We start from the raw sequence: 25,559 nt of genomic DNA, 5'->3' as shown, positions 1-25,559 counted from the left end.
ATGAACTGTTTATCTGTATATCTTCTTGTAATAAGTGAGTTTGTCAACTGATGGTTGTATCTGTGGCTGTTTTGGGAATAGTTACAATATGTGTGGTAGTGCAGATAAGAAGAAATGCCCATATTGGGCAGGATGTAGATGTCTGACCTCAGATGCAGCTTTCTTCACCATCTCCAGCTGACCTTTATGGATCTGAATGCTCCAGAAGAATCCATTAAACAATTTCAACAACACCCATCCTGTTAATCTAAAAGAGACAAAGAGAAAGAAGATCTAGGATTTGTTTCTAATATACTGTATAATATACAAATCTGTATTATTTAAAGGGCACCTACTATGCAAAATCCACTTTTACATGGTGTTTGGACATAAATGCGTGTTGGCAGTGTGTGAACACAACCACCCTACAATGATAAAAATCCACCCACTCCTCATTTTGTCTCACTAGGCCTGCCGTTTTTATTCTCACGCAGTGTGACGTCACATTGCGTAGGGCCGGGCTACGGGGGTTTATTTTTTAAATTTTAATTTAGTATTTTAAATTAATACTTTGATTCAGCAAAGACACATTGAATTGATTAACAGTGACAGTAAAGATTTTTACACTGTTACAAAAAATTATATTTTGAAATAAATATTTTGAACTTTCAAATGAATCCTGAAAAAATGTATCATGGTTTCCACAGAAATATTAAGTAGCACATTTATTTTCAACATCGATATTAATAAGAAAACTTCTTGAGCACCAATTAGCATATTAAAATGATTTTTGAAAAATAATTAGCATATTAAAATGATTTCTGAATAGGGTTGGGTATCGTTTGAATTTTAATCAATTCCGATTCTGCTTATCGATTCCTAATTCCGATTCAAATAAGATAAAAAAAATCCATTAAACAAATATTTAGATGTCAAACATATGTATTCTGTTTTATGTCTACGGTTTTATCAAAAAAATACCACAGAAATAAACAACTAGACTAACAAATTTCAAACATTAAATTGTTAAAGACAAGTAAACAAATTAATTAGCAATAGCATAAATAAATAAAACTGAACAAATGTCAGGTACAGAAATTGAAATCAAAAGTTCTCGATACCCAACCCTATTTCTGAAAAATAATTAGCATATTAAAATGATTTCTGAAGAATAATTAGCATATTAAAATGATTTCATGTGACACTGACAACTGTAATAATGGCTGCTGAATTTAAAAAAAAAAATTCAACTTTGCCATTACATAAATAAATTACATTTTAATATATAATAAAATATAAAACTATTCTTTTAAGTTGTAATAATATTTCACAATATTACCGTTTCACTTCATTTTTGATCAAATAAATGCTGCCTCGGTGGGCATAGGAGACATTAAAAAGTACTTTACTACCCCCAAAATTTAAACAATATTATAATAGTAATAGAATTGATAGTTACTCCATAATTACTATATAAAAAAGTACATTTGCATTTAGATTCATCGGTTGAAGTTTTCCTTGCGTAAAATGTAGCTTTTCATTATATGAAAACTGTACCTGATGAAGGCAGGTGAGATGTTGGCAACCATTTCCTGCAGGAATCCTCTGGCCTTTCGCCTAACTTTACTGACAGCTTTAGAATCCACTCCAGACTCTGCATCTGTGCTGGCACCCTCGGATGCTACCTCCACGATAGCACTTTCCAGCCTACAGCAACAACACTCACAGTCAATCTGGATGCTATGATGCATTCCTGCTGCTTAGAAACAGACTTTACATTGCACTTGTTCCTTGCTTTTAAACACTTGGTACCTGCTGTTGTTAAGCACATTCTCCACCACATTGCGTGCAAACATGTCTTTCCGGACATCTCTCTCCAAGACAAACAGCACATAACTCAGTCTCCGTGCAAGCCAACCTCTGTGTCTGTAGTATACAAAATACATGATAGCCGAGTATAGAACGTATTAAAGAGTTATTAATGTACAGTATGTATAGTATATTTAACTTAAAGGAATATTTCAACAAAAAATTAAGAATTCTGTCATTATTTACCAACTCATTCTCATGTTGCTCCTTCTATAGAACATGAAATTAGATAAATCATGAAAAACCTTCTTAATGATTTGTTTCTGAATCAGACTGATTTGATTGACTCAATAATTCTGTTTTAGCAGTTCTCTTTTTTGTGCAATTTTTAGAGCCATTTGGTAGAATCCTTCGTGCTGATAGGCAATATCAAATTATTCCTGCTGTATTACGCACTGTCCACTTCCTCCCCTGATTGGCAGTACCAGCTCAGACCACCTTTGGTCCTTGTCATGTGATCTAGGTACATAATATCCCCTGACAAATAGTGTTAATAATTTATTTCCTGACTTTCCACTCCTCACAGAAACCTACAACCTTCCATTTGACACTTAAATGTAAACACACAGCGGGTCATTTGGGAAACTACATCTGCCCAACTATGGTATTAATGGCGTAACACAAACTAACCTAGGTTAATGAATTATACTATACAGCAAGCAACTAAGCAATGTGAGTATTCTTATGATAAATAATTAGGAAAGTGGTCATGTATTCATAGCCATCAGGTGTATAGCCAAAAGAGGTTGATGTTTACCTTGTGTGCGTTTCATTGATGTAAATCACATTACGGAGCCCTAGCGAAGGGATGCTGGGATTGAACAGCCTCTCCTGGAACACATAACTGTAGTAACTACAGATGTTTCTTACACATGTGCATTCGGTCAATATGCCAAAGCTTCAACAAACTAACCTGACTCAGGGGTGTGCAAGAGTGACAGCATCTTCCAACAAATGGTCTCTTCCTGTTCAGCAGACCCTCCTTCCATGTGGTGGTCACAGAACGAAGGACAGATGGGCTGGAGCTTCTGTCCTACATGACAAATACAATGTTTATTGTACAAAAGATCACTGCAACAAGATAAATCGTATTATTAACCTAACCTTCCAAAAACGTTCCATTTGTTGACATTAGTTATGTATTAGGTATCATGAACTAACAATTTTTTACATTTTTACTTAATCTAGGTTAACGCTACTTCATTGTTAATTTAAACAACTTGAATAGTAAGAAATAAATATTAACATATATATATAAATAAAAGCTGTAAAACGTTGTCTTTCAATTGTTTTGTTTTTTTCAACTGACATTTCTGGTACTTCTACTGTAATGACAAAACAGCTTGTTTTTGTAAACTTTATTTTATTCAAAAGGGTGGCAATAATACATTGAAAAATGTAATCAAATATTTTAATAATGAAAGTAATGATTTCAGAATTCCAGTTATTAATTGTTTTTAATTCCATCATTTATCCAGGTTTTCCAAGACTGAGGGAAATAAATAAAAATTACAGTCATTGAGGTAAGTAAATAAATAAATACATAGGAGGAAAGAAAGAACGAACGCCCGAAAGAAAGAAATCGTTTTTGTTTTGTTCTGAGTGGCTCCTTACTGGCCCAAGTCAAAATAACCTACACCACTTAAATCGAGGTTGATGTTTACCTTGTGTGCGTTTCATTGATGTAAATCACATTACGGAGCCCTAGCGAAGGGATGCTGGGATTGAACAGCCTCTCCTGGAACACATAACTGTAGTAACTACAGATGTTTCTTACACATGTGCATTCGGTCAATATGCCAAAGCTTCAACAAACTAACCTGACTCAGGGGTGTGCAAGAGTGACAGCATCTTCCAACAAATGGTCTCTTCCTGTTCAGCAGACCCTCCTTCCATGTGGTGGTCACAGAACGAAGGACAGATGGGCTGGAGCTTCTGTCCTACATGACAAATACAATGTTTATTGTACAAAAGATCACTGCAACAAGATAAATCGTATTATTAACCTAACCTTCCAAAAACGTTACATTTGTTGACATTAGTTATGTATTAGGTATCATGAACTAACAATTTTTTACATTTTTAATTAATCTAGGTTAACGCTACTTCATTGTTAATTTAAACAACTTGAATAGTAAGAAATAAATATTAACATATATATAAATAAAAGCTGTAAAACATTGTCTTTCAATTGTTTTGTTTTTTTCAACTGACATTTCTGGTACTTCTACTGTAATGACAAAACAGCTTGTTTTTGTAAACTTTATTTTATTCAAAAGGGTGGCAATAATACATTGAAAAATGTAATCAAATATTTTAATAATGAAAGTAATGATTTCAGAATTCCAGTTATTAATTGTTTTTAATTCCATCATTTATCCAGGTTTTCCAAGACTGAGGGAAATAAATAAAAATTACAGTCATTGAGGTAAGTAAATAAATAAATACATAGGAGGAAAGAAAGAACGAACGCCCGAAAGAAAGAAATCGTTTTTGTTTTGTTCTGAGTGGCTCCTTACTGGCCCAAGTCAAAATAACCTACACCACTTAAATCTCAATAATATTTTAATCCTTGGTGTGTTTCAAATCCCTCCTTTACTGGAAGTCTATGGGATTTTGGTTTGTTTTATTGTCAATGAGGTTATAAATGTAGGTGTGATCACAAGATCATAAACTACCCTCAACAGGCCTCATTATTTGAGGTATCATTCAAGTATGTAGCACAAACAGCACAGGACAAGTTACACACCGAGGTTTAATACTTAAGGTTAAGGGTTTGTTAAAATCTTTTAAGCATAAGCAACAACAGTGATGCTTTCTTTAGTGTGCCCTAGTTTCTCCATACTCACCTGGTCCTCACAGGGATGCTTCAGACAACCACTTCCTGCGTCAGGATTATTGGAGAGGAGAATGTTATCTGGACCCCCCAGAACCATGCGGACATCCATCACCTCTCTTCAAACCACACATCAACAACAAAACTGTGGGAAGGAAAGAAAAACAGAGAATAAGCAGAGGACCATTGCCGCCCTCTGTGATGTAGCTCAAAGCACGGACAAGCTCTGGTTACAGCTTTTCACAATAGATCACCGCAGCCAGCAAAATATTCCACAGAAAGCTAGAATGTGAAACCATTGTGTCTTCTATTCGACACGGCACCTCCAGCTCAGCTGCAGCTGAATACCAGGAATGTCAGATGATGCATTTCAGCCAATCACAGCAAACAAATAAGGTTCGCCAAACCTGCTGCGGTGGTTTCAGGTGAGCTGATCATTCTGACAAAGATTTCAGGAAGAACAGCAACAAAACAAGCAGAGCTTGTTCAAAGATCAGTGAATAATGGCTCAGTCTACATTCCTGATCTTCGCCGCCTTGGGATAAAGAAAACCGACAGGCTTGACAACAGCTCAAAACACACGAGACACCGTCAGCTAACCTCACGGTTGCCAAAACCGAGCGCACGTGCGACGTAAGAAGACACGGCCACTCTTCTTACCTCTGCATCTCTATCATAATGTCCTGGGTGACCTGCGGCTACATAATCTCTTGTTTTTATCTGCTGATTTGCTGACCCATGGATGATGTTATGTTAAAGCGCTACGGCCTCCCGCCTGCGGAAAACACGCTGAAATAAAAAGGGGCTGATGAAGCACACAATATATTGCAGCTGTTCAGATCAGAGGTAAACTGGAAGGGTGGTAGTCACTAGGGCTGTCACGATTATGAAATTTGGCTGACGATTAATTGTCTAAAAATAGTCACGGTTATTGTGGTTAATTGTGTTTTTATGGCTTTCTTTATATAATTGATTAATTTAAGGGTTCAGTAAATAATTATGATGTTATCTTTTAATCTTTTTGAGTTGTTATTTTGCAGTGTACGATTACATAGAGTATTTCAACTTCTAAGAATCGGCCAATACCGATCCAACACCAGCACTATTTTTTTTCTACACCACTACAAAATATCAATACTGTGTTTGTGGAACTAATGGTCCCTCATTTAAACGCAATCCACTAAATACTCACTTCCTCATTAGAGAAAAACTACATTTGAATAAAAATATATAAGCTATGAAATTAAACTAGCTGACTGTATAATTTAGCAGCAAAAACAATATCTTGAAAAAAATATATATTTTGGTGCACATAATACAATTTAAACATGTTTATTCTAAAACCACTTTAGTTTCCATATAACTATAAACTATGATAAAAGTTCATCAGCATGCATTGAATAATCCCATGTTGTAGCGCAAAAAAAATAAAAATATTGCGACCAAATGCTGAGAAAGTTAGTAGCAAAAGAGCGACCAGTGGGAAGAATGAGTCTGGAGCCCTGTATACAGTGCATGAAAGCAAACTGGTGCTCTTCTGTTTCTTTTGGTGTATGACTCCCCCTTGTCTCGTATAAAAAGCACAATAACTGCGGTTGTCTGAAACAACCGCGGTTAGATCAAATAATCGCGATTAGACGGTTATTTAATTATCGCAACAGGCCTAGTAGTCACAGCAAACCCAAATGGTGCCTGTGCTCCTGCAAAGCAATATATTTATGGAAGATGAGCTGTGGAAAAAAGCTTGTGCCAAATTGAGGGTGCAGAATGTACCCTTTGAAAACCACATGAGAGATCTTGCACATGCATAAGAAAGCTATTTGAAACTTACATATGTCTATCTTTTTAACTAACAATTGGTTGTGCCATAAAAGCACAAGGCGAGATGGAGGAACTTCATAAATTATCGACAAATTAGGCATGAAGTTTAAAAGCTCTGACTTTCATTTCCTCTTGTGGTCAAACACGGTTTACAGTTCCTGTGCTCCTGCAAAGCAATATATTTATGGAAGATGAGCTGTGGAAAAAAGCTTGTGCCAAATTGAGGGTGCAGAATGTACCCTTTGAAAACCACATGAGAGATCTTGCACATGCATAAGAAAGCTATTTGAAACTTACTATGTCTATCTTTTTAACTAACAATTGGTTGTGCCATAAAAGCACAAGGCGAGATGGAGGAACTTCATAAATTATCGACAAATTAGACATGAAGTTTAAAAGCTCTGACTTTCATTTCCTCTTGTGGTCAAACACGGTTTACAGTCGTCTCTATTATTATGGGTTCTTCTTATTTCCTCTGTGACTGCACTTCTTCAAAACACTCCATCAGCAGCACACACGGGCATTACAGAAACCGCAGTGGGACCGTTTAGTCCATTTCTAGAATACACTGAGGCCATGTTCTTGATGTTTTTCTTGAATCTTTTGTGCGTCATGGGTAGAAAAAAAAGGGATTAAGATTTTGTTTTGATTATTGCTATAGTGCAGGGATCCTCAAATCTGGCCCACGAGATCCACTTTCCTGCAGAGTTTAGCTCTAACCCTAATCAAACACACCTGAGCATGCTAATCAATGTCTTCAATGGCCAACAGAGGTTGATGTTTACCTTGTGTGCGTTTCATTGATGTAAATCACATTACGGAGCCCTAGTGAAGGGATGCTGGGGTTGAACAGCCTCTCCTGGAACACATAATTGTAGTAAGAGTCAAACTACAGATGTTTCTTAAGAAACACATGTGTATTCGGTCAATATGCCAAAAGCTTCAACAAACTAACCTGACTCAGGGGTGTGCATGAGTGACAGCATCTTCCAACAAATGGTCTCTTCCTGTTCAGCAGACCCTCCTTCCCTGTAGTGGTCACAGAACGAAGGACAGACGGGCTGGAGCTTCTGTCCTACATGAGAAATACAATGTTTATTCAACAAGATAACTTGTATTAACCTAGCCTTCCAAAAACGTTCCATTTACTGACATTAGTTATGTATTAGGTATCATGAACTAACAATTAGCAATTTTTTTACAGAATGTATTAATCTAGGGTAATGCTATTTTTTAAATATACTATTGTTCTTTGTTAATTTAAACAACTTGAAATGTTAAAAATAAATATTAACCTATATAAATAAAAGCTGTAAAACGGTGTCTTTCATTGTTTTTTCAACGGACATTTCTGGTTCTTCTGCTGTGATGACAAACCTGCTTGTTTTCAAACATTATTTTATTCAACAGAGTGGTAATACACTGAAAAATAAATTAAATATTTTATATAATAATAATAATTTCAGAATAATAATAACAATTTCAGAATTCCAGAAATTACTTTTTTTTTTATTTCCTCATTTATCCAGGTTTTCCAAGACTGTGGGAAACAAATAAAAATGACAGTTGTTGAGGTAAGAAAGTAAATAAATATGAAGAAAAAAAGGAAAGAAAGAAAGAAAGAAACTGGGTTTTAGCTGTTTTACCTTATTTTTAAACCATTTTAATCCATCTTGGTCTCTGGAATTGTGATGTTACAAATGTGACGGTTGCGGGTGGTTTCCAGGGAATTGCTAAGTGGTTGCTAGGGTGTTCTGTGTGGTTGCTTACTGGCCCAAGTCAAAATAGACCTGACCCCTTTAAGTCTCAATAATATTTTAATCCCTTGATGTAATCCCTCCTTTACTGCAAATCTATGGGGTTTTGGCTTGTTTTACTGTTAATTAGGTTATAAACTTAAATATGATCACAAGATAAAAAACTACCCTCAACAGGCCTCATTATTCGAGGTATCAAGTCTGTAGCACCAACAGCACAGGACAAATACAACCTTAATACTTAAGGTTAAGAGTTTGTTCAAATCTCTAAGCCTATATATAAGCAATAACAGTGATGCTTTCCTTGGTATGGCCCTAGTTTCTCCATGCTTACCTGGTCCTCACAGGGATGCTTCAAACAACCACTTCCTGTGTCAGGATTATTGGCCAGGAGAATGTTATCTGGACTCCCCAGAACCATGCGGACATCCATCGCCTCTCTTCAAACCACGCATCAACAACAAAACTGTGGAAAGAGGGAAAGAAAAACAGAGAATAAGAGGCAGTCCATTGTGCTCTGTGCTGTAGGTCAAAACACGGACAAGCTCTGATTACAGCTTTTCACAATAAATCACTGCAGCCGGCAAAATATTCCACAGAATGCCAGAATGTGAAACCGCTGTGCCTTCTATTCAACACGGCACCTCCAGCTCAGCTGCAGCTGAATACCAGGAATGTCAGATGATGCATTTCAGCCAATCACAGCAAACAAATAAGGTTCGCCAAACCTGCTGCGGTGGTTTCAGGTGAGCTGATCATTCTGACAAAGATTTCAGGAAGAACAGCAACAAAACAAGCAGAGCTTGTTCAAAGATCAGTGAATAATGGCTCAGTCTACATTCCTGATCTTCGCCGCCTTGGGATAAAGAAAACCGACAGGCTTGACAACAGCTCAAAACACACGAGACACCGTCAGCTAACCTCACGGTTGCCAAAACCGAGCGCACGTGCGACGTAAGAAGACACGGCCACTCTTCTTACCTCTGCATCTCTATCATAATGTCCTGGGTGACCTGCGGCTACATAATCTCTTGTTTTTATCTGCTGATTTGCTGACCCATGGATGATGTTATGTTAAAGCGCTACGGCCTCCCGCCTGCGGAAAACACGCTGAAATAAAAAGGGGCTGATGAAGCACACAATATATTGCAGCTGTTCAGATCAGAGGTAAACTGGAAGGGTGGTAGTCACTAGGGCTGTCACGATTATGAAATTTGGCTGACGATTAATTGTCTAAAAATAGTCACGGTTATTGTGGTTAATTGTGTTTTTATGGCTTTCTTTATATAATTGATTAATTTAAGGGTTCAGTAAATAATTATGATGTTATCTTTTAATCTTTTTGAGTTGTTATTTTGCAGTGTACGATTACATAGAGTATTTCAACTTCTAAGAATCGGCCAATACCGATCCAACACCAGCACTATTTTTTTTCTACACCACTACAAAATATCAATACTGTGTTTGTGGAACTAATGGTCCCTCATTTAAACGCAATCCACTAAATACTCACTTCCTCATTAGAGAAAAACTACATTTGAATAAAAATATATAAGCTATGAAATTAAACTAGCTGACTGTATAATTTAGCAGCAAAAACAATATCTTGAAATATTTTGGTATTTTGGTGCACATAATACAATTTAAACATGTTTATTCTAAAACCACTTTAGTTTCCATATAACTATAAAAAAGTTCATAAGTTCATCAGCATGCATTGAATAATCCCATGTTGTAGCGCAAAAAAAATAAAAATATTGCGACCAAATGCTGAGAAAGTTAGTAGCAAAAGAGCGACCAGTGGGAAGAATGAGTCTGGAGCCCTGTATACAGTGCATGAAAGCAAACTGGTGCTCTTCTGTTTCTTTTGGTGTATGACTCCCCCTTGTCTCGTATAAAAAGCACAATAACTGCGGTTGTCTGAAACAACCGCGGTTAGATCAAATAATCGCGATTAGACGGTTATTTAATTATCGCAACAGGCCTAGTAGTCACAGCAAACCCAAATGGTGCCTGTGCTCCTGCAAAGCAATATATTTATGGAAGATGAGCTGTGGAAAAAAGCTTGTGCCAAATTGAGGGTGCAGAATGTACCCTTTGAAAACCACATGAGAGATCTTGCACATGCATAAGAAAGCTATTTGAAACTTACATATGTCTATCTTTTTAACTAACAATTGGTTGTGCCATAAAAGCACAAGGCGAGATGGAGGAACTTCATAAATTATCGACAAATTAGGCATGAAGTTTAAAAGCTCTGACTTTCATTTCCTCTTGTGGTCAAACACGGTTTACAGTTGTCTCTATTATTATGGGTTCTTCTTATTTCCTCTGTGACTGCACTTCTTCAAAACACTCCATCAGCAGCACACACGGGCATTACAGAAACCGCAGTGGGACCGTTTAGTCCATTTCTAGAATACACTGAGGCCATGTTCTTGATGTTTTTCTTGAATCTTTTGTGCGTCATGGGTAGAAAAAAAAAGGGATTAAGATTGTTTTGATTATTGCTATAGTGCAGGGATCCTCAAATCTGGCCCACGAGATCCACTTTCCTGCAGAGTTTAGCTCTAACCCTAATCAAACACACCTGAGCATGCTAATCAATGTCTTCAGGATCATTAGAAAATCACAGGTAGCTGAGTTTGATCAGGGTTGGAGCTAAACTCTGCAGCGCATTGGACCTCCAGGGTAAGATTTGAGGAACCCTGCTATAGTGCAATAGGTCAAAATGGCAATGGCTACAATAGCAATTATATGCATGCTCTACTTCATTATGCGTATATGCAGATCTTTATTTGGCATCTAACAGAATATGCATCTAGATTTTCACAATTTATTAAACGTGAGTGGTGAAAGATGTTCACTTGCAATTTTAAACGGCAACTGCAAGAAAAACATCAGAATAGTGAAAAAAAAAAAAAAATCACAATTACCTTTTTGGAAAACAAAACCAATTTGGAGATGTAAAATCAGAATTGAGAGAAAAAAGGCTGAATTATAAGATATTAGGTGTTTGGTGTATAAAATTCTGTGGTGGAAAAGAGCTTACATGCAAATCAAAGAGCCCACACCAACAGCAAAAAATCTGTTAATAAAACTGACCGATAATTATTTTAATGTTATGGCTGATAATTGATAAACGGCTGATATTAAAATAAAAATATATCTTTTAAGTGCTATATGTGAATTTGTGTGTTACAAAATTTGGATAATGTAAAATATGAAAAATAGATAATCATTTAGAAATTTGTTAGATTCAACAAACATTTAACTATTAAATTAAAGTGTTTGTTATGTTAATTTTAATTGAGCATTAGATGACAGCAAAGTAATCGAAGTGTAAAAATAGCAGAAATGAGCATGCACAATTGATTATCTAATAGACTGTTAAAAAATAATAACCAATAAACTTTCTGAAAATTGTAGTATCAGCCTGTAACTGATATAATACTGACTATATATATTGAGCCTGTCTGGGCATAACTGTGCCTTAAAGATATTACCTTCCAAAACATCTGAATGTCCCATAAAATGTGGTTACCAACTGCTTGAAAACTCATCGTTTAATATTCCATATACTTATACGTTTAATATAATATAATATAATCACTTTTGCCTATAGTTCTTGATTGACACAGTAATGTAATTAAGAGGACTCAATCACATGCTTTCATTAGAGTGGAAGTGGGTCAGCAGAAGAGTGGGTCTTTGAATGAATGACTGGAGCAAACCAAGCTGGCAGGAGGGAGGGAGGAAAAGATGGGCTAATCTCTTCTACAATGAATAACAACCCCAAGCAAGATGCAGAGCACATGCTGAACAAGCCTAGGGAGAAAGAGAAAGAGAGAGGTGTACGGCAAGCCACAACGCAGCTGCTAAATGAGAGTTCATTGAACTCTGGAAGCCCTGCCTGCATTGCCTGATGTGATCTACACCAATAGGCGACCAGAACAGAACACTGATGAGAAAGGAGAAACGACGACCACATTTTCTGAGAAAGTGTGGCTGGATGTCAAATCCCACAGAGAGGAGACCTGCTCAAAGAGACAATGTGAATAATAGCCCTGGACTGGCTGTGAAACTTTTAAAAGTTGCTGAATGGGCCCTGTCTGAAAATAATGCTGTATGATCTACATTTTTAAAGCAATCCTTCACTACTTTAAAATGTCAAACCGACCCTATAAATCCTATTTGCCAAATTAGGTTACCTACTATGTACCATACTAGAGCTATGCATCTTACTGTTTTCATTGTGGATTAGAGCATTTTCCTTTACAGTTGGTCATGGAGTAAAAAAACGGGCATCTACACGGTCAACAAACACACACTCCATGTCAATGGTGCTGTAAGCCAGAGTAGCTGCCACTAGCATTTAAACATAATCGAATGTGATGGGTAAATCCACCAGCAATGCAGGGCAGTGGGTTAATCTGTCCCGCAATCTGTTCATCTGAACTATAAAACAAGAAGAAAAAAAAGAACAAGCACGTGCACACACACAAGGCAATGACCATCCACCATTACTGTATATTGAAATAATCCGAACCATAGCAACATGCCATAACAAACCTACATTATTCAGAAGTTTAAGTATTAATTTGTTAATGAGTAATCAAAAAGACAGGTTGTGGAATTTATTAAACTAGCAGGAAGGATTAGCCATTACAAAATAACGAAAAACTTGATAACTTGGGTAATATAGTTAGATTTAATGGAATATCAGGTAAAGTCAGGGAATATCATATTGACGTTAAAAAATAAAATAAATAAATAAATAAAAATTGAAGTAGGCTGGGGAGTTGGATATGCATTTGTTATTGATTGGATTTTCAGATGTGGTACTCAAAAATGGAGGCCAATGAACGTGAACTTGATGGGGCAGGTTTAAAGGGTTAGTTCCCCCAAAAATTAAAATTCTGTCATTAATTACTCTCATGTCGTTCTAAACCCGTAAGACCTCCGTTCATCTTCGGAACACAAATTAAGATATTTTTGATGAATTCTGAGAGCTCTCTGACCCTCCCATAGACAGCAATGCAATTACCATGATCGAGGTCCAGAAATGTAGCAAGGAGATCGGTAAAATAATCCATGTGACATCAGGGGTTCAACCGTAATTTTACGAAGCTACGATCATACTTTTTGTACGCAAAGAAAACAAAAATAACGACTTTATTCTACAATTTGTCTCCTAAATAAACATAAGACCCTGGTGCCATTTTGGAGAATATCCACTGAACGTAAACAGCGTATGCTGTTCTGTGTCAGCTGCATCACGTGGAAAACCAATTTGGAGATGTAAAATCAGAATTGAGAGAAAAAAGGCTGAATTATAAGATATTAGGTGTTTGGTGTATAAAATTCTGTGGTGGAAAAGAGCTTACATGCAAATCAAAGAGCCCACACCAACAGCAAAAAATCTGTTAATAAAACTGACCGATAATTATTTTAATGTTATGGCTGATAATTGATAAACGGCTGATATTAAAATAAAAATATATCTTTTAAGTGCTATATGTGAATTTGTGTGTTACAAAATTTGGATAATGTAAAATATGAAAAATAGATAATCATTTAGAAATTTGTTAGATTCAACAAACATTTAACTATTAAATTAAAGTGTTTGTTATGTTAATTTTAATTGAGCATTAGATGACAGCAAAGTAATCGAAGTGTAAAAATAGCAGAAATGAGCATGCACAATTGATTATCTAATAGACTGTTAAAAAATAATAACCAATAAACTTTCTGAAAATTGTAGTATCAGCCTGTAACTGATATAATACTGACTATATATATTGAGCCTGTCTGGGCATAACTGTGCCTTAAAGATATTACCTTCCAAAACATCTGAATGTCCCATAAAATGTGGTTACCAACTGCTTGAAAACTCATCGTTTAATATTCCATATACTTATACGTTTAATATAATATAATATAATCACTTTTGCCTATAGTTCTTGATTGACACAGTAATGTAATTAAGAGGACTCAATCACATGCTTTCATTAGAGTGGAAGTGGGTCAGCAGAAGAGTGGGTCTTTGAATGAATGACTGGAGCAAACCAAGCTGGCAGGAGGGAGGGAGGAAAAGATGGGCTAATCTCTTCTACAATGAATAACAACCCCAAGCAAGATGCAGAGCACATGCTGAACAAGCCTAGGGAGAAAGAGAAAGAGAGAGGTGTACGGCAAGCCACAACGCAGCTGCTAAATGAGAGTTCATTGAACTCTGGAAGCCCTGCCTGCATTGCCTGATGTGATCTACACCAATAGGCGACCAGAACAGAACACTGATGAGAAAGGAGAAACGACGACCACATTTTCTGAGAAAGTGTGGCTGGATGTCAAATCCCACAGAGAGGAGACCTGCTCAAAGAGACAATGTGAATAATAGCCCTGGACTGGCTGTGAAACTTTTAAAAGTTGCTGAATGGGCCCTGTCTGAAAATAATGCTGTATGATCTACATTTTTAAAGCAATCCTTCACTACTTTAAAATGTCAAACCGACCCTATAAATCCTATTTGCCAAATTAGGTTACCTACTATGTACCATACTAGAGCTATGCATCTTACTGTTTTCATTGTGGATTAGAGCATTTTCCTTTACAGTTGGTCATGGAGTAAAAAAACGGGCATCTACACGGTCAACAAACACACACTCCATGTCAATGGTGCTGTAAGCCAGAGTAGCTGCCACTAGCATTTAAACATAATCGAATGTGATGGGTAAATCCACCAGCAATGCAGGGCAGTGGGTTAATCTGTCCCGCAATCTGTTCATCTGAACTATAAAACAAGAAGAAAAAAAAGAACAAGCACGTGCACACACACAAGGCAATGACCATCCACCATTACTGTATATTGAAATAATCCGAACCATAGCAACATGCCATAACAAACCTACATTATTCAGAAGTTTAAGTATTAATTTGTTAATGAGTAATCAAAAAGACAGGTTGTGGAATTTATTAAACTAGCAGGAAGGATTAGCCATTACAAAATAACGAAAAACTTGATAACTTGGGTAATATAGTTAGATTTAATGGAATATCATGTAAAGTCAGGGAATATCATATTGACGTTAAAAAAATAATTAAATAAATAAATAAAAATTGAGGTAGGCTGGGGAGTTGGATATGCATTTGTTATTGATTGGATTTTCAGATGTGGTACTCAAAAATGGAGGCCAATGAACGTGAACTTGATGGGGCAGGAAAAAAATGAACCTAGCATTAAAAATATCTAGAGTTTAAAGAAATATCTGCATCTCCATCTATATTGTGATTTTGGCCTGTCCCACTAACAACATTTTGGTTCCAGTTGCATTCATCTAAGTGAAAGCTTCCATTCAGGTGCAGATTTTATTATTCAGTTTACATTAATATTACTCTTTTCAGTATGCATTGTCTATTTAATTTTGATGTGTATTTAATGTTAACTGCAGAAAAAAACACAAGATGGTATAAATGACAGACCCTATGAAAAATAAATAAAACAGCTCACATAATTTTCTGTCTGACCTCCTAAAGGTTGATCATCGCCATCTTCTGAAGGTTAAGCACCTTTCACTGACCATTTGTTAAAAAATACTTAATATGTAAGAGTAGCTGCATGCTAGTCAGGGGTGCGTTTCCCAAAAGCATCGTTAGCTAACTATGGTGCTTCGTTCCATTGAACTCTATTGGTAACGACGGAACTTGCTACCATTGTTGCTTTTGGAAACGCACCCCTGACTGCCTTTAACTGAGTCTTTGTCAACTCAACCACGTTGGGCTCGAGCAAACTGCCAAGAACAGTCTTTTCTCTTGAGCCGCATGCAGAGTCAGGACGTTTCGACCTGAAAGCACTGCATTTGCAAACACTGCAACTGTAAATGGTGTTTTAAATAAAACGACGGGGTTAACGTTACTAAAGGTTTTATGTGGAATTCATTTAAGACAGATAACGGTACTGACTGTAAGCGGTCAACCCCAAAATAACATATTTTAATTTAGATTTACAGTAATTTGGTTTTGCCGGTTCGCTGCATTGGGCTCATTGAGCTGCCCCTTTCCCTTATGCTAGCTTGCTAACCAACCCATGCGCCCACCTTCATTGTGCATCAAAACGAAACGGAATCCGCGGACAAAACGTGGTATGCAACGAGGAATGTTTTACCTCAAGAAAATGCCTTTGTTGCGCCATCACTGATGAAATTGACGTCTTTTCCGAACTGGAAACCGGCACTCGTCCTTGAAACTGCCCACAACGCAACCTATGGCCAGCACTGTGACTGCACTTGAGGGGAAAGATGTATGACAGCTGAGCTGCCCAACGCTGTCATTCTGGGTAGAGCCACTAAGGGTCGTAGTTAGATAGATTGTGAGAAAAGGTCAGACCCAAGCTAAAGGTTGTGATGGTGTGGTTACGTGAAGAGGGAAGTTGCTATGCAAATTGTTAAGTATAGCGTTTATCTATAGCACCTTGCAAAATAATAATAACAATAATAATAATAGCAATAATAATAAATAAATAAAAAATGAGAAACTTCGTGACTTTCGTCTCGTTATAATAACATCTCATTGTAATGACATTTTCCCTCATAATAATGCTATCTTATCGTAATAATGACTTATCATAGACTGTGTATTTAAAGTGGTAGGAAAAATATTCTCTGACTTTTAGCCAGTCAGAGAACTAGCCAATCATAAACGCTCTCTGCCTGTCAATCATTTTCACCGTCAGGTTTGGTGACATCGCATTGGATGAGATGTTCTAAGAAGGCGGGGTTTAGAGTGAGAGCGTGAGTTTGACGCAAAATGGTTGAGTTCTTTACATTGCCGTTTGCAAACCAGTTTCATGTAACATTTCAGAGATGTCAGTCAAAATAAGTGGACAAAAAGAAATGTTGAATCTCAGGAAGGGATGTTTATTCATTTTAGTCGATTCGTTGCTACATTAATGCTAGCTGTATAGATAAACAGCTTAAAACAACGTAACAAAGCTTTATCCCATATAAGGAGCGTTTAATATAATGCTTCTAGTGTGCAAGACTGACTATATGACTAGCAGATGATCACTGGACATTAAATGAAACATTGTATGTGCTTGATCTTTGGATAAAGATTTAGCTCCATGGTAGAACTACTAAAGAAAACTATTTACATTAAATTCAGCTCACTAATCTGGATGATCAGTTGATGTCTGCAAGCAAGATCTTTTTAAGTCTTGTCCAGACATCCTGCTGGGTCTTAATTGTGTATTCACAAAGGAACAAAAACATTTGCATTCATATTCTGGACACGTTCCTCTTTAATTATGCTAGTGTGTATAACAAAATGTATCCTTATTTCGTCATTTCTTCCTATGAAATCCTGCAAAGTTATTCTGAAGGAGGGGTCCAAGTCATATCCAGCAACCAGAATATCATAGATTCTTTGTCTAGCCCCTTTTGACACACGGTTTAACTTTTGAGTGTGAAGAAACCTTCTAAGAAAGGGGTTTTGCACATTTACAAAGTACAGATCTAGTTCAAATTGATTTATGTTGTTAATGGGCATCCATTTTTTTGTTAATACTGTGTTCTCAACAGCAAATCTGATCACATGACTCCAGGACAGTCACAGATCAGGGCCTTTTCTGAGTCAGCCACATCAACTGGCATCAGTATTCAGAGTGAGTACAGCTGAGGTTGCCATGCCCTTTCCCATCACTCATTGTCTGCCTATTGCAAGCTGTGGCCGTTGATATTTACAAGTCAAAGATCTAAAGAAATGTCAAGAATGCATATACGTGTATTAAAGACTTTCTCTGATTTCATTGTTGAGTTCTAAAGAGCTAAGGCTTATGCAAAAGTTAATAATTTGAAGTTTCATGTGCTTATATAAAGCTTCGAAGTTAGCTTTTTCCATATAATGCATTCAGTTTAAATATTTATATTCCCTTTTTCAGGAAAAGAAACTAACTGGTATAACTGAAACATTGTAAAAATGTCAATAAATAATTTTTAATGACAAATTAAGCAAATACATGTACTATTTTAAATAAATGACGTTTTTTTATAGTTGTGAATTAAATATTATTTTACTTTAGTCTAGTATTATATACAGTGTTATGGGTGGTTTCCAGGATAAGTTGCTTTCTTATGTTGAACACAAAATAAGATATTTTGAAGATTGCTGGTAATCAAACAGTTGGTGGTTGCCATTGACTTCCATAGTATTTTTCCCCCTACTATCTACTACCTACTATCTTCAAAATATCTTCTTTTATGTTCAACATAAGAAAGCAACTCATACAGGTTTGGAACGACATGAGGGTGAGTAAATGATGACAGAATTTTCATTTTTGGGTGAACTATCCCTTTAAGGAGTATATTTATCAAAAAGCAAAGTAAAAACATCCTTAGAACAAGATAAATTAAACTGATTATCTTAACTATACTAAAAAATATTTTTCGGAATATAAAATGAAGATTAAAAATAAATAGTATTTTAGTCTTTCTACTTTAAAATTTCATGTTAAATTTAATGTATCACCTGATTTGTGATTATTTGTGAAGTTTACTGCCAATTTCTGAGTGAAAGTTATTTCCACACCATTTCTTAGTATATGTAGGATATTTAGTGAAAAAGTTAAAAATAAAACGACAAAATATTCAAGATATATTCTCTATTATCTCTTATGCTTGATCACGGAAATCTTAAAGGCTCTTTGTACGCCCATTCCCCAGTGTAATGTTTTTGGGGTGTGTGACAGTGCCAGTTCATGGGTGATGACTTGGGTGGTATATTTCAGATCTAAGTGCTCCTGCCGCCATGAATCATTATCAGTCTGACTCGGGGTTCCGGAAAAAGCTTGTTTCCTGATCTGCATTGCATTGTAAGTGCCTGTAAAGGGTTGCGGGTTGTCTATACCACAATGCTGTGTCATTGTTATGACATTTTGCTCTTTTTTTTTGCACTCTACAGAAATGGAAATTATCCGTATGTGAAATTGATAAACTTCTTGGAATCTTAAAGGAATAGTTCGCCTGAATATAAAATTTGTTGAAAATGTACTCACTCTCAGGCCCCTTAGGTCATCATAAATGAGTTTCTTCATCAGAGCAGATTTGGAGAAATTTAGCTCTACATTAAGATTAGACTTGCTCAACAGTGGATACTCTGTAGTGAATGAGTGCCATCAGAATGAGAGTTCAAATAGCTGATAAAAACATTACAAACTTAGCTTTTCACTTCACAAGACATTAATTAACGGACTTTAGTCGTATGAATTACTTGTAGATTATTGTGATAAATCCATCATTAAGAAACTTTTAACATTAAACCATTGCTTCTGGCTATAATATTGTTGTGATGTTTTTATCAGCTGTTTGGACTCTCATTATGATGGCAGCCATTCACTGCAGAGGATGGTGAGCAAGTAATGTAATGCAAAATTTCTCCAAATGTCTTCTGAAGAAGAAACTACCTCATCTAAATCTTGGATGGCCTAAGGGCGAGTACATTTTCAGCAGATTAAAATTTTTGGGTGATTTTTATCCTTTAAGATAAACAGCATGGAGATTGTGCACAGCTGTATTACTGTTTTGGCTAAGCTCAATGAGACTGACCTTAATGACACTGTGCCTCTTTAAGAGGCAGTCTGGCACGACTAGGGCTCATTAGATAACTACTGATGGCAATCCACTGATCAGCATGGCCGCCTGGCAGAGATGAGAAGTATTACATAACCTGAAATGAGTGTAAATTGGAAGCTAATTTTCAAACTCTCTAAGAAAGATGCCCATTTCTATTAGATCTTCAAGTAGAAACCAGAATTTGCAGGTAGAAATGATCTTTGACAACATAGAGTTCCTATATCAGAAACTCATATGAAGGGCTGAAATGTTGCTGGGAGTTTAATTTTATGTGAAAATGAAGTAGTATTGGACGAAATTACCATGTTTTTGATTAAAGCTGAGAAAATGGTCTTCCCCTTGAGACACACTGGTCATTTAAAAGTCAATGTCTGGCCAGCACAGAGAGCTTTTGTGCTTTCCTTCACAATGCTATCACCAAAAGTCCTGACCAGACTGGCTGACCAAAGAAGCGAGGGGGGTTACTGCTTACCTGTGGACTTATAAAGCAGCTCTTGTGCCGACTTCAATGAACTCTGCTTTTAGGATTTAGCATCATTTACCTGCAGAAGAACTGCACAGGAACCATGCAAACCTTCTGCTAGAGACCTGAGCCAACGCTTCTTCTGGATTCTGCATTGGGATGGTACGAACATTAATTCTAAATCAAATATTATGGTGCGTTTGTATTGAAAATAATCACGTTAGCATTAAATATAGACAATTCAGGTCATGAGTGAGCTTGTATCATGTATAAAATCTTGAACGGAGACATTTTAGGCAAATGTAACGGTGCACTCTTTGTTCAGTGTTATGAAATGGCAGCTGTTGGTGTAATCTTCATTCTCCTACCCATGACATGGGCCTGTGTCCCTCAGAAAGCTGGTAAATGCATCATATTTTTAACATCCCCTCTCATTGTGGATCAAAAGGCTGTGTATTTGTTGTTGGCATGATTTAATTGGCTAGATAATCCTGACCAATTTGTCATCTATTTCAGATTACGTAATCTTCATTCTCCTACCCATGACATGGGCCTGTGTCCCTCAGAAAGCTGGTAAATGCATCATATTTTTAACATCCCCTCTCATTGTGGATCAAAAGGCTGTGTATTTGTTGTTGGCATGATTTAATTGGCTAGATAATCCTGACAGACCAATTTGTCATCTATTTCAGATTACGTCATGGTGTCATGTTTTCCAAATGCCATCATTGCAAACGTGCCAGAATGTCCATATGGATGGGAGATTGGCCAGCTGTCACTGGGCGGCGTGTGCTACGCTGGCATTAACACTCCGGGCTTCTATCGTTTCACCATCCCAGACCTGACTCCAAAGAATCACTCGTACTGCGGCACCCTGTCTGAGGTGAGCCGTTTGATTGGTTTAATGTATCCTAAATATTATTTAATCAGAAAAAGAGCTTAAAATGGATTGGCTTCTATCTTCTTCTCAGTATGTAGGAGGTAAAGACCCACGGTACATATTCTACAACTCAATAGTATCCAACGACTCCTCTCTCACTGTCCGGAACCAGCCCGTCAACTACACATTCAGTTGCACCTATAAAGCGGCTTATCTGGTCAACAATGCTGTTTTTAGCCAAAGGTAGATCCCGTTACACTGACGTCAAGTCCAGTAGGTGTAGATTTCATAGAACCTGTGCATTCTGACCGTTGACTTGCAGCGTCTTTACTAAACCCTCTGCTTCTTCTAGAGTGGCAACAGTTTATGTCAACAACGGGAGTTTAGGTTCTTTTAAGTCTCAGTTGTCTATGAATGTGTTCACAGTGAGTACTTACACTTTCCTTAAACGTGTCCAGTGATGACGAATATACAAAAGGGAAATTTCCTTTCCATTTTATTTGTGCGATTTTGTATAAAGGATATTTTTCCCAACAATTACTGAAAATGCCTTAGTAAGTATATAATAAAATAATATAAAATAAAAAATGTTAAATGTAGTATTGTATTTGTATTATATTTATTATTATATATTTGTAAAATAAAAAAATAATATTTATTTTTGTTTTACAAATATATTAATTATATATATATATAACACTGAATGTGTTTTTTTTTAACTTTGGTGTTTGTAGAACTCAAAGTTCCTCTATGCAAAAGATGCACCGTATGTGATTGACACATCAGAGATCGGATCTGAGGTGTTCATTGGCATTGAAGCAAAAGGACTTAGTAATCGGTGAGTTGCTCAAAAGAAAGTTGTGTAATTTGATCAAATACACAGATAGTCAGTGTAAAAGACTCTCTATTAAATGTCTATAGATTCAAAGTAGTAATAACAAATTGCTGGGCAACACCTACTCCATATTCAACAGACAGGAAACGGTGGACTTTAATTCTGAACAGGTAAGGTTTTATTGTCAGTTCAAACATAATAGATGTTACTGTGATTCAATACTGCTCACATATATTTGCTCTGGGTTGACAGTTGCTCTTTAGACAACACAGTCACCATATTTGAAAATGCCAAAGACAGTCAGTCCATGTTCAAGTTCAACTCGTTCCGCTTCCAGCGGCTAGAGAAAGTTTCCACCGTGTGGCTCCACTGTGAGGTCCAAGTATGTGATGGGGAGAAGCTATTCTGTCAGCCGGTGAGTATCAGCATCAATTTAATGCTGTTGTAGTTTCAAATAGATTTCTGGCTCCATTGAGACTCCTCTTAACTCCGTCCAAGACTCCATGTACATCAAGAAGCACTGAATTTGAACCTGATCCAAATGGAGGGATCCTGACCATGGAGTTTCAAGTCAGAGGTATTTAACATTTTTACTTCTGCATGATTCCAATTTGATATTCAATAACATGTATTTAAAACCTCATAACTCTGTTTACAGCACAACACTCCTCTAGTTATATTCATCCTGCAGGTAAGTTAGAACTATCAATGCAATGCAAGACACATGATTTTCATATATTGATATATTGTTTTTAAGTACACCACAGTTTTACAGCATTACAGCTGATTTTATATTCATTAAAAATCCTTTTTTCAGATTTTTTAAAATTAATTTTAAATTATCTATGCTAAATATATATGATATAAATAATGCTAAATATTTCCTGTTCTTATTCTTCTATTTTACAGGCCCATTTCTGTGTATGCTGTCCATATTTCTACTGAATGAATATTTAGGATACTTCAGTTGGTAATGGGGCCAGATGTGTGTCATTCAAATGCATTGAATCATGCCTTTGCACTCATACAATTACATTCAAATATTTCAAAATAGACACGCATGCATGCATACACCCACACACAGCAACCATACGTGTCTCAGGGAGTGTATCGACACATTCCTTTAAATGTTCACTTGCAGTTTTTTTTATTTATTTTTTTTACTGTTTTTTATTTGGGTATTCCTTGCGTGAATATTGGTAGAACGAGAAAATAATCTCTGAAGCAGGTATTATCAATTGTTAATCTTTAGTTTAACAGAAAGAGACATATTCTTGTTTTTATCTTGTTTGCATGTAAAAGTATTTTGAAATATTTTAGTAATTAAATTCTATAAAAATATTTTGTCTTGACATTTTTTCCCTTTGTATTTAAAAAAAATGCATTTTTAAATAAAATTGTTGTTTTTTGTGATAATGTCCTATAATCCAAGAGTATATATAAAATCATGGTCAAACTAGATATCGGGTACAGTAAGTGTGTGCATTTCTGTCATTTTAGCCATGGCTGGAGTCCTCTGGATTGCTCTTCTGTCTCCATCATTCATTGGGGTTGCTTTGGTTTTCTCCTGTTTAGATATGACATGGCGAGACTGTCCAAATACAATGAGTCAGGTCTTCATATAGTACTTCCTTTTAATTAGCATGAACACCTCAAACTGCTACAATCATGAAATATAAAAAACATAAGTGGCTTGATACTTACATCTGTTCCTGACTTAGGACTTGCATCACAGTCCTGGCCAATGGGTGGAAAACTGAATCCAGATTTGCTTATCAACCAGAACGTTTTCTGTGTTCCCTTTCCCTAGAAAATACAACAGAGATATGATTAGATGCACAGACATGGCATGACAGTAAACACTGTTAACTGTACATACAAGTTTGAGGCCACTATATTAAAAAATTATATTAATATAATTTCAATCATGACAACTCTCGGAACATTTTAGCATGGTGATGGATATGACAATGTTAATGCATTTGGTCTTGGCGGAACAGATCTGCTACGCTGCTGCTGCTGTTGGTTATTGCTGTAGTTGTAGATTATTGCTGCTGCTGCAAGCGAGTACAGGAACTTGCTACTGCCAGTGCATATGGCGATACGATGCCGTGAGTATTTAAGATGTGCTGCTGCTGCACAGATAGCATATAAAATAACCCCCCAACAAAGCTGGAAGACACATTTAAATATGTATGCTGCCGCTATACAATAATATGCTTAAAATAATCCCTATAAGGCAGAAGGAATATAAAAGATAAAACCCCCCAGAACAAGCAGATCTATTGCCAAGACATATGTACTGCTGCTGCTCCGGAGAGCCATGAGACCGTGTGTTTGCTATCTATGTGAGCCTGGGAATGGCTTAACGCTAGTGAACTATTGCTGTGTGTACCTGATTGGTTGACCAGATAGCTTAAACTAGTGACCTGAGTTAAATGTTGTTCTGCCTCAGAAGCAGCTGCTCATTTATTTTGATAATTTAAAATATTTATATTGCATATTAAGAACAATAATGTTTGCATTGTATGAACACGTCATTGCTAAATGCGTGGCTCGTTCCAAGATGGCCTTGAGCAAGACACTACAGTGACTTTATTTAAATGCAGTTGTCTGCTTTTATATTGTGTCTAAATTAAAATTTGCAACATAGAAATGCTGTGCATGCTGCTGAGAAAAATCTCGATGACTGAATGCCTATGCAAGCTGCTGCTACTGCACAAGAGACTGAACTGCTGAGAGCTCCATTAATTAGGCATACGAATAGCTAGAGGTAAAGCGGTCTGTAATGTATGCAGTGCGATACGGCCAACGCAACAAAACTTCTGCTACTGCTGCTATTGATAATATTCACTAACATTTCAATACGGAGTTGAAGTACGTGCTGTTGCTGTTAATGATATTCACAATGTTGTAGTAGGAATTTATTGTGCGAGCTGTTGCGGTTGTAATATTTAATCAGAATTTGCGAAGCGAAATCTACTGCTGCTGCACAAAACTTGCTGTAAGCCCTGTTGAATAGGCAAAGTAATAAATACCTATTGCACTTTAAAGAGTTACTTTACCCTCCATGAGTTATCACTAAAATTTTATGCAACTAAAGCGCTTTCTGCTGCCACTGCTATATTAGACATAATAATGACTTGCTATACATGCTGCTGCTAATATTATTTCTAACCTTGCATCTGAATTTGCTATGCATGCTATACAATTTGCTGACATTGCGATCTGAATATCTATGCATACTGCTGCACAAAAGTACTTAGAATTGCACTCTGTGCTCCTCAACCTCCAAGATGGGCAGAAGCATCATGATCCTCATCCTCAAACACTAGGTCCTGTGGTCTAATCCTGTAAACTCTAAAAATGTTAAAACCACCTTAAACATCTGACTATCACTCAAACCCTTTCCCAGAAGGTCCACGACACTCACTGGTCTGTTCCTTATATTGCTAAAAAGACTGTTACGCTGATCTTCATATTTACTACATT

The 25,559-nt window shown here is 36.5% G+C and overlaps 3 protein-coding genes across 6 annotated transcripts in view; 1 reads left to right on the top strand and 2 right to left on the bottom strand.

Moving 5' to 3' along the window:
• Positions 1-16,592, bottom strand: part of LOC107566297 (glycerol-3-phosphate acyltransferase 1, mitochondrial-like) — a 30,467-nt gene extending 13,875 nt beyond the window's left edge. The window contains exons 1-7 of one of the 4 annotated variants that reach the window (XM_016251715.1): positions 16,427-16,592; positions 8,597-8,728; positions 7,461-7,580; positions 7,291-7,364; positions 1,792-1,905; positions 1,537-1,686; positions 148-247 (exon numbers count right to left, since the gene is read on the bottom strand). In XM_016251715.1, the coding sequence (XP_016107201.1) occupies positions 148-247; positions 1,537-1,686; positions 1,792-1,905; positions 7,291-7,364; positions 7,461-7,580; positions 8,597-8,695 (657 nt within the window). In that variant the 5' untranslated portion in view covers positions 8,696-8,728; positions 16,427-16,592. Of the gene's footprint in view, positions 1-147; positions 248-1,536; positions 1,687-1,791; positions 1,906-2,034; positions 2,059-2,605; positions 2,648-3,512; positions 3,587-3,668; positions 3,789-7,290; positions 7,365-7,460; positions 7,581-8,596; positions 8,729-8,990; positions 9,063-16,426 lie in introns of those variants that run through there. The other 3 variants (XM_016251730.1, XM_016251706.1, XM_016251723.1) reach the window with 3 other exon arrangements.
• A 1,271-nt stretch (positions 16,593-17,863) lies between these two features.
• Positions 17,864-23,289, top strand: LOC107566341 (beta-tectorin-like). The gene is made up of 12 exons (XM_016251763.1): positions 17,864-17,923; positions 20,415-20,514; positions 20,678-20,753; positions 21,045-21,235; positions 21,324-21,475; positions 21,585-21,657; positions 21,967-22,070; positions 22,154-22,237; positions 22,320-22,482; positions 22,566-22,644; positions 22,726-22,758; positions 22,977-23,289. Exons 2-12 carry the CDS (start codon positions 20,512-20,514, stop codon positions 23,039-23,041), a joined length of 1,023 nt encoding a protein of 340 aa, XP_016107249.1. The 5' UTR covers positions 17,864-17,923; positions 20,415-20,511; the 3' UTR covers positions 23,042-23,289.
• A 234-nt stretch (positions 23,290-23,523) lies between these two features.
• Positions 23,524-25,559, bottom strand: part of LOC107566740 (guanylate cyclase 2G-like) — a 13,472-nt gene continuing 11,436 nt past the window's right edge. Inside the window, exons 14-15 of the mRNA XM_016252270.1 lie at positions 23,772-23,875; positions 23,524-23,658 (exon numbers count right to left, since the gene is read on the bottom strand). Of these exons, the coding sequence (XP_016107756.1) occupies positions 23,524-23,658; positions 23,772-23,875 (239 nt within the window). The remainder of the gene's footprint in view (positions 23,659-23,771; positions 23,876-25,559) is intronic.

Source organism: Sinocyclocheilus grahami, unplaced genomic scaffold (genome assembly GCF_001515645.1).
Source record: "Sinocyclocheilus grahami isolate Dianchi unplaced genomic scaffold, SAMN03320097.WGS_v1.1 scaffold26.1, whole genome shotgun sequence".
NCBI lineage: Eukaryota > Metazoa > Chordata > Actinopteri > Cypriniformes > Cyprinidae > Sinocyclocheilus > Sinocyclocheilus grahami.
Note: the sequence above shows the minus strand (reverse complement) of the source record. Positions and strands in the feature narration are given on the sequence as shown.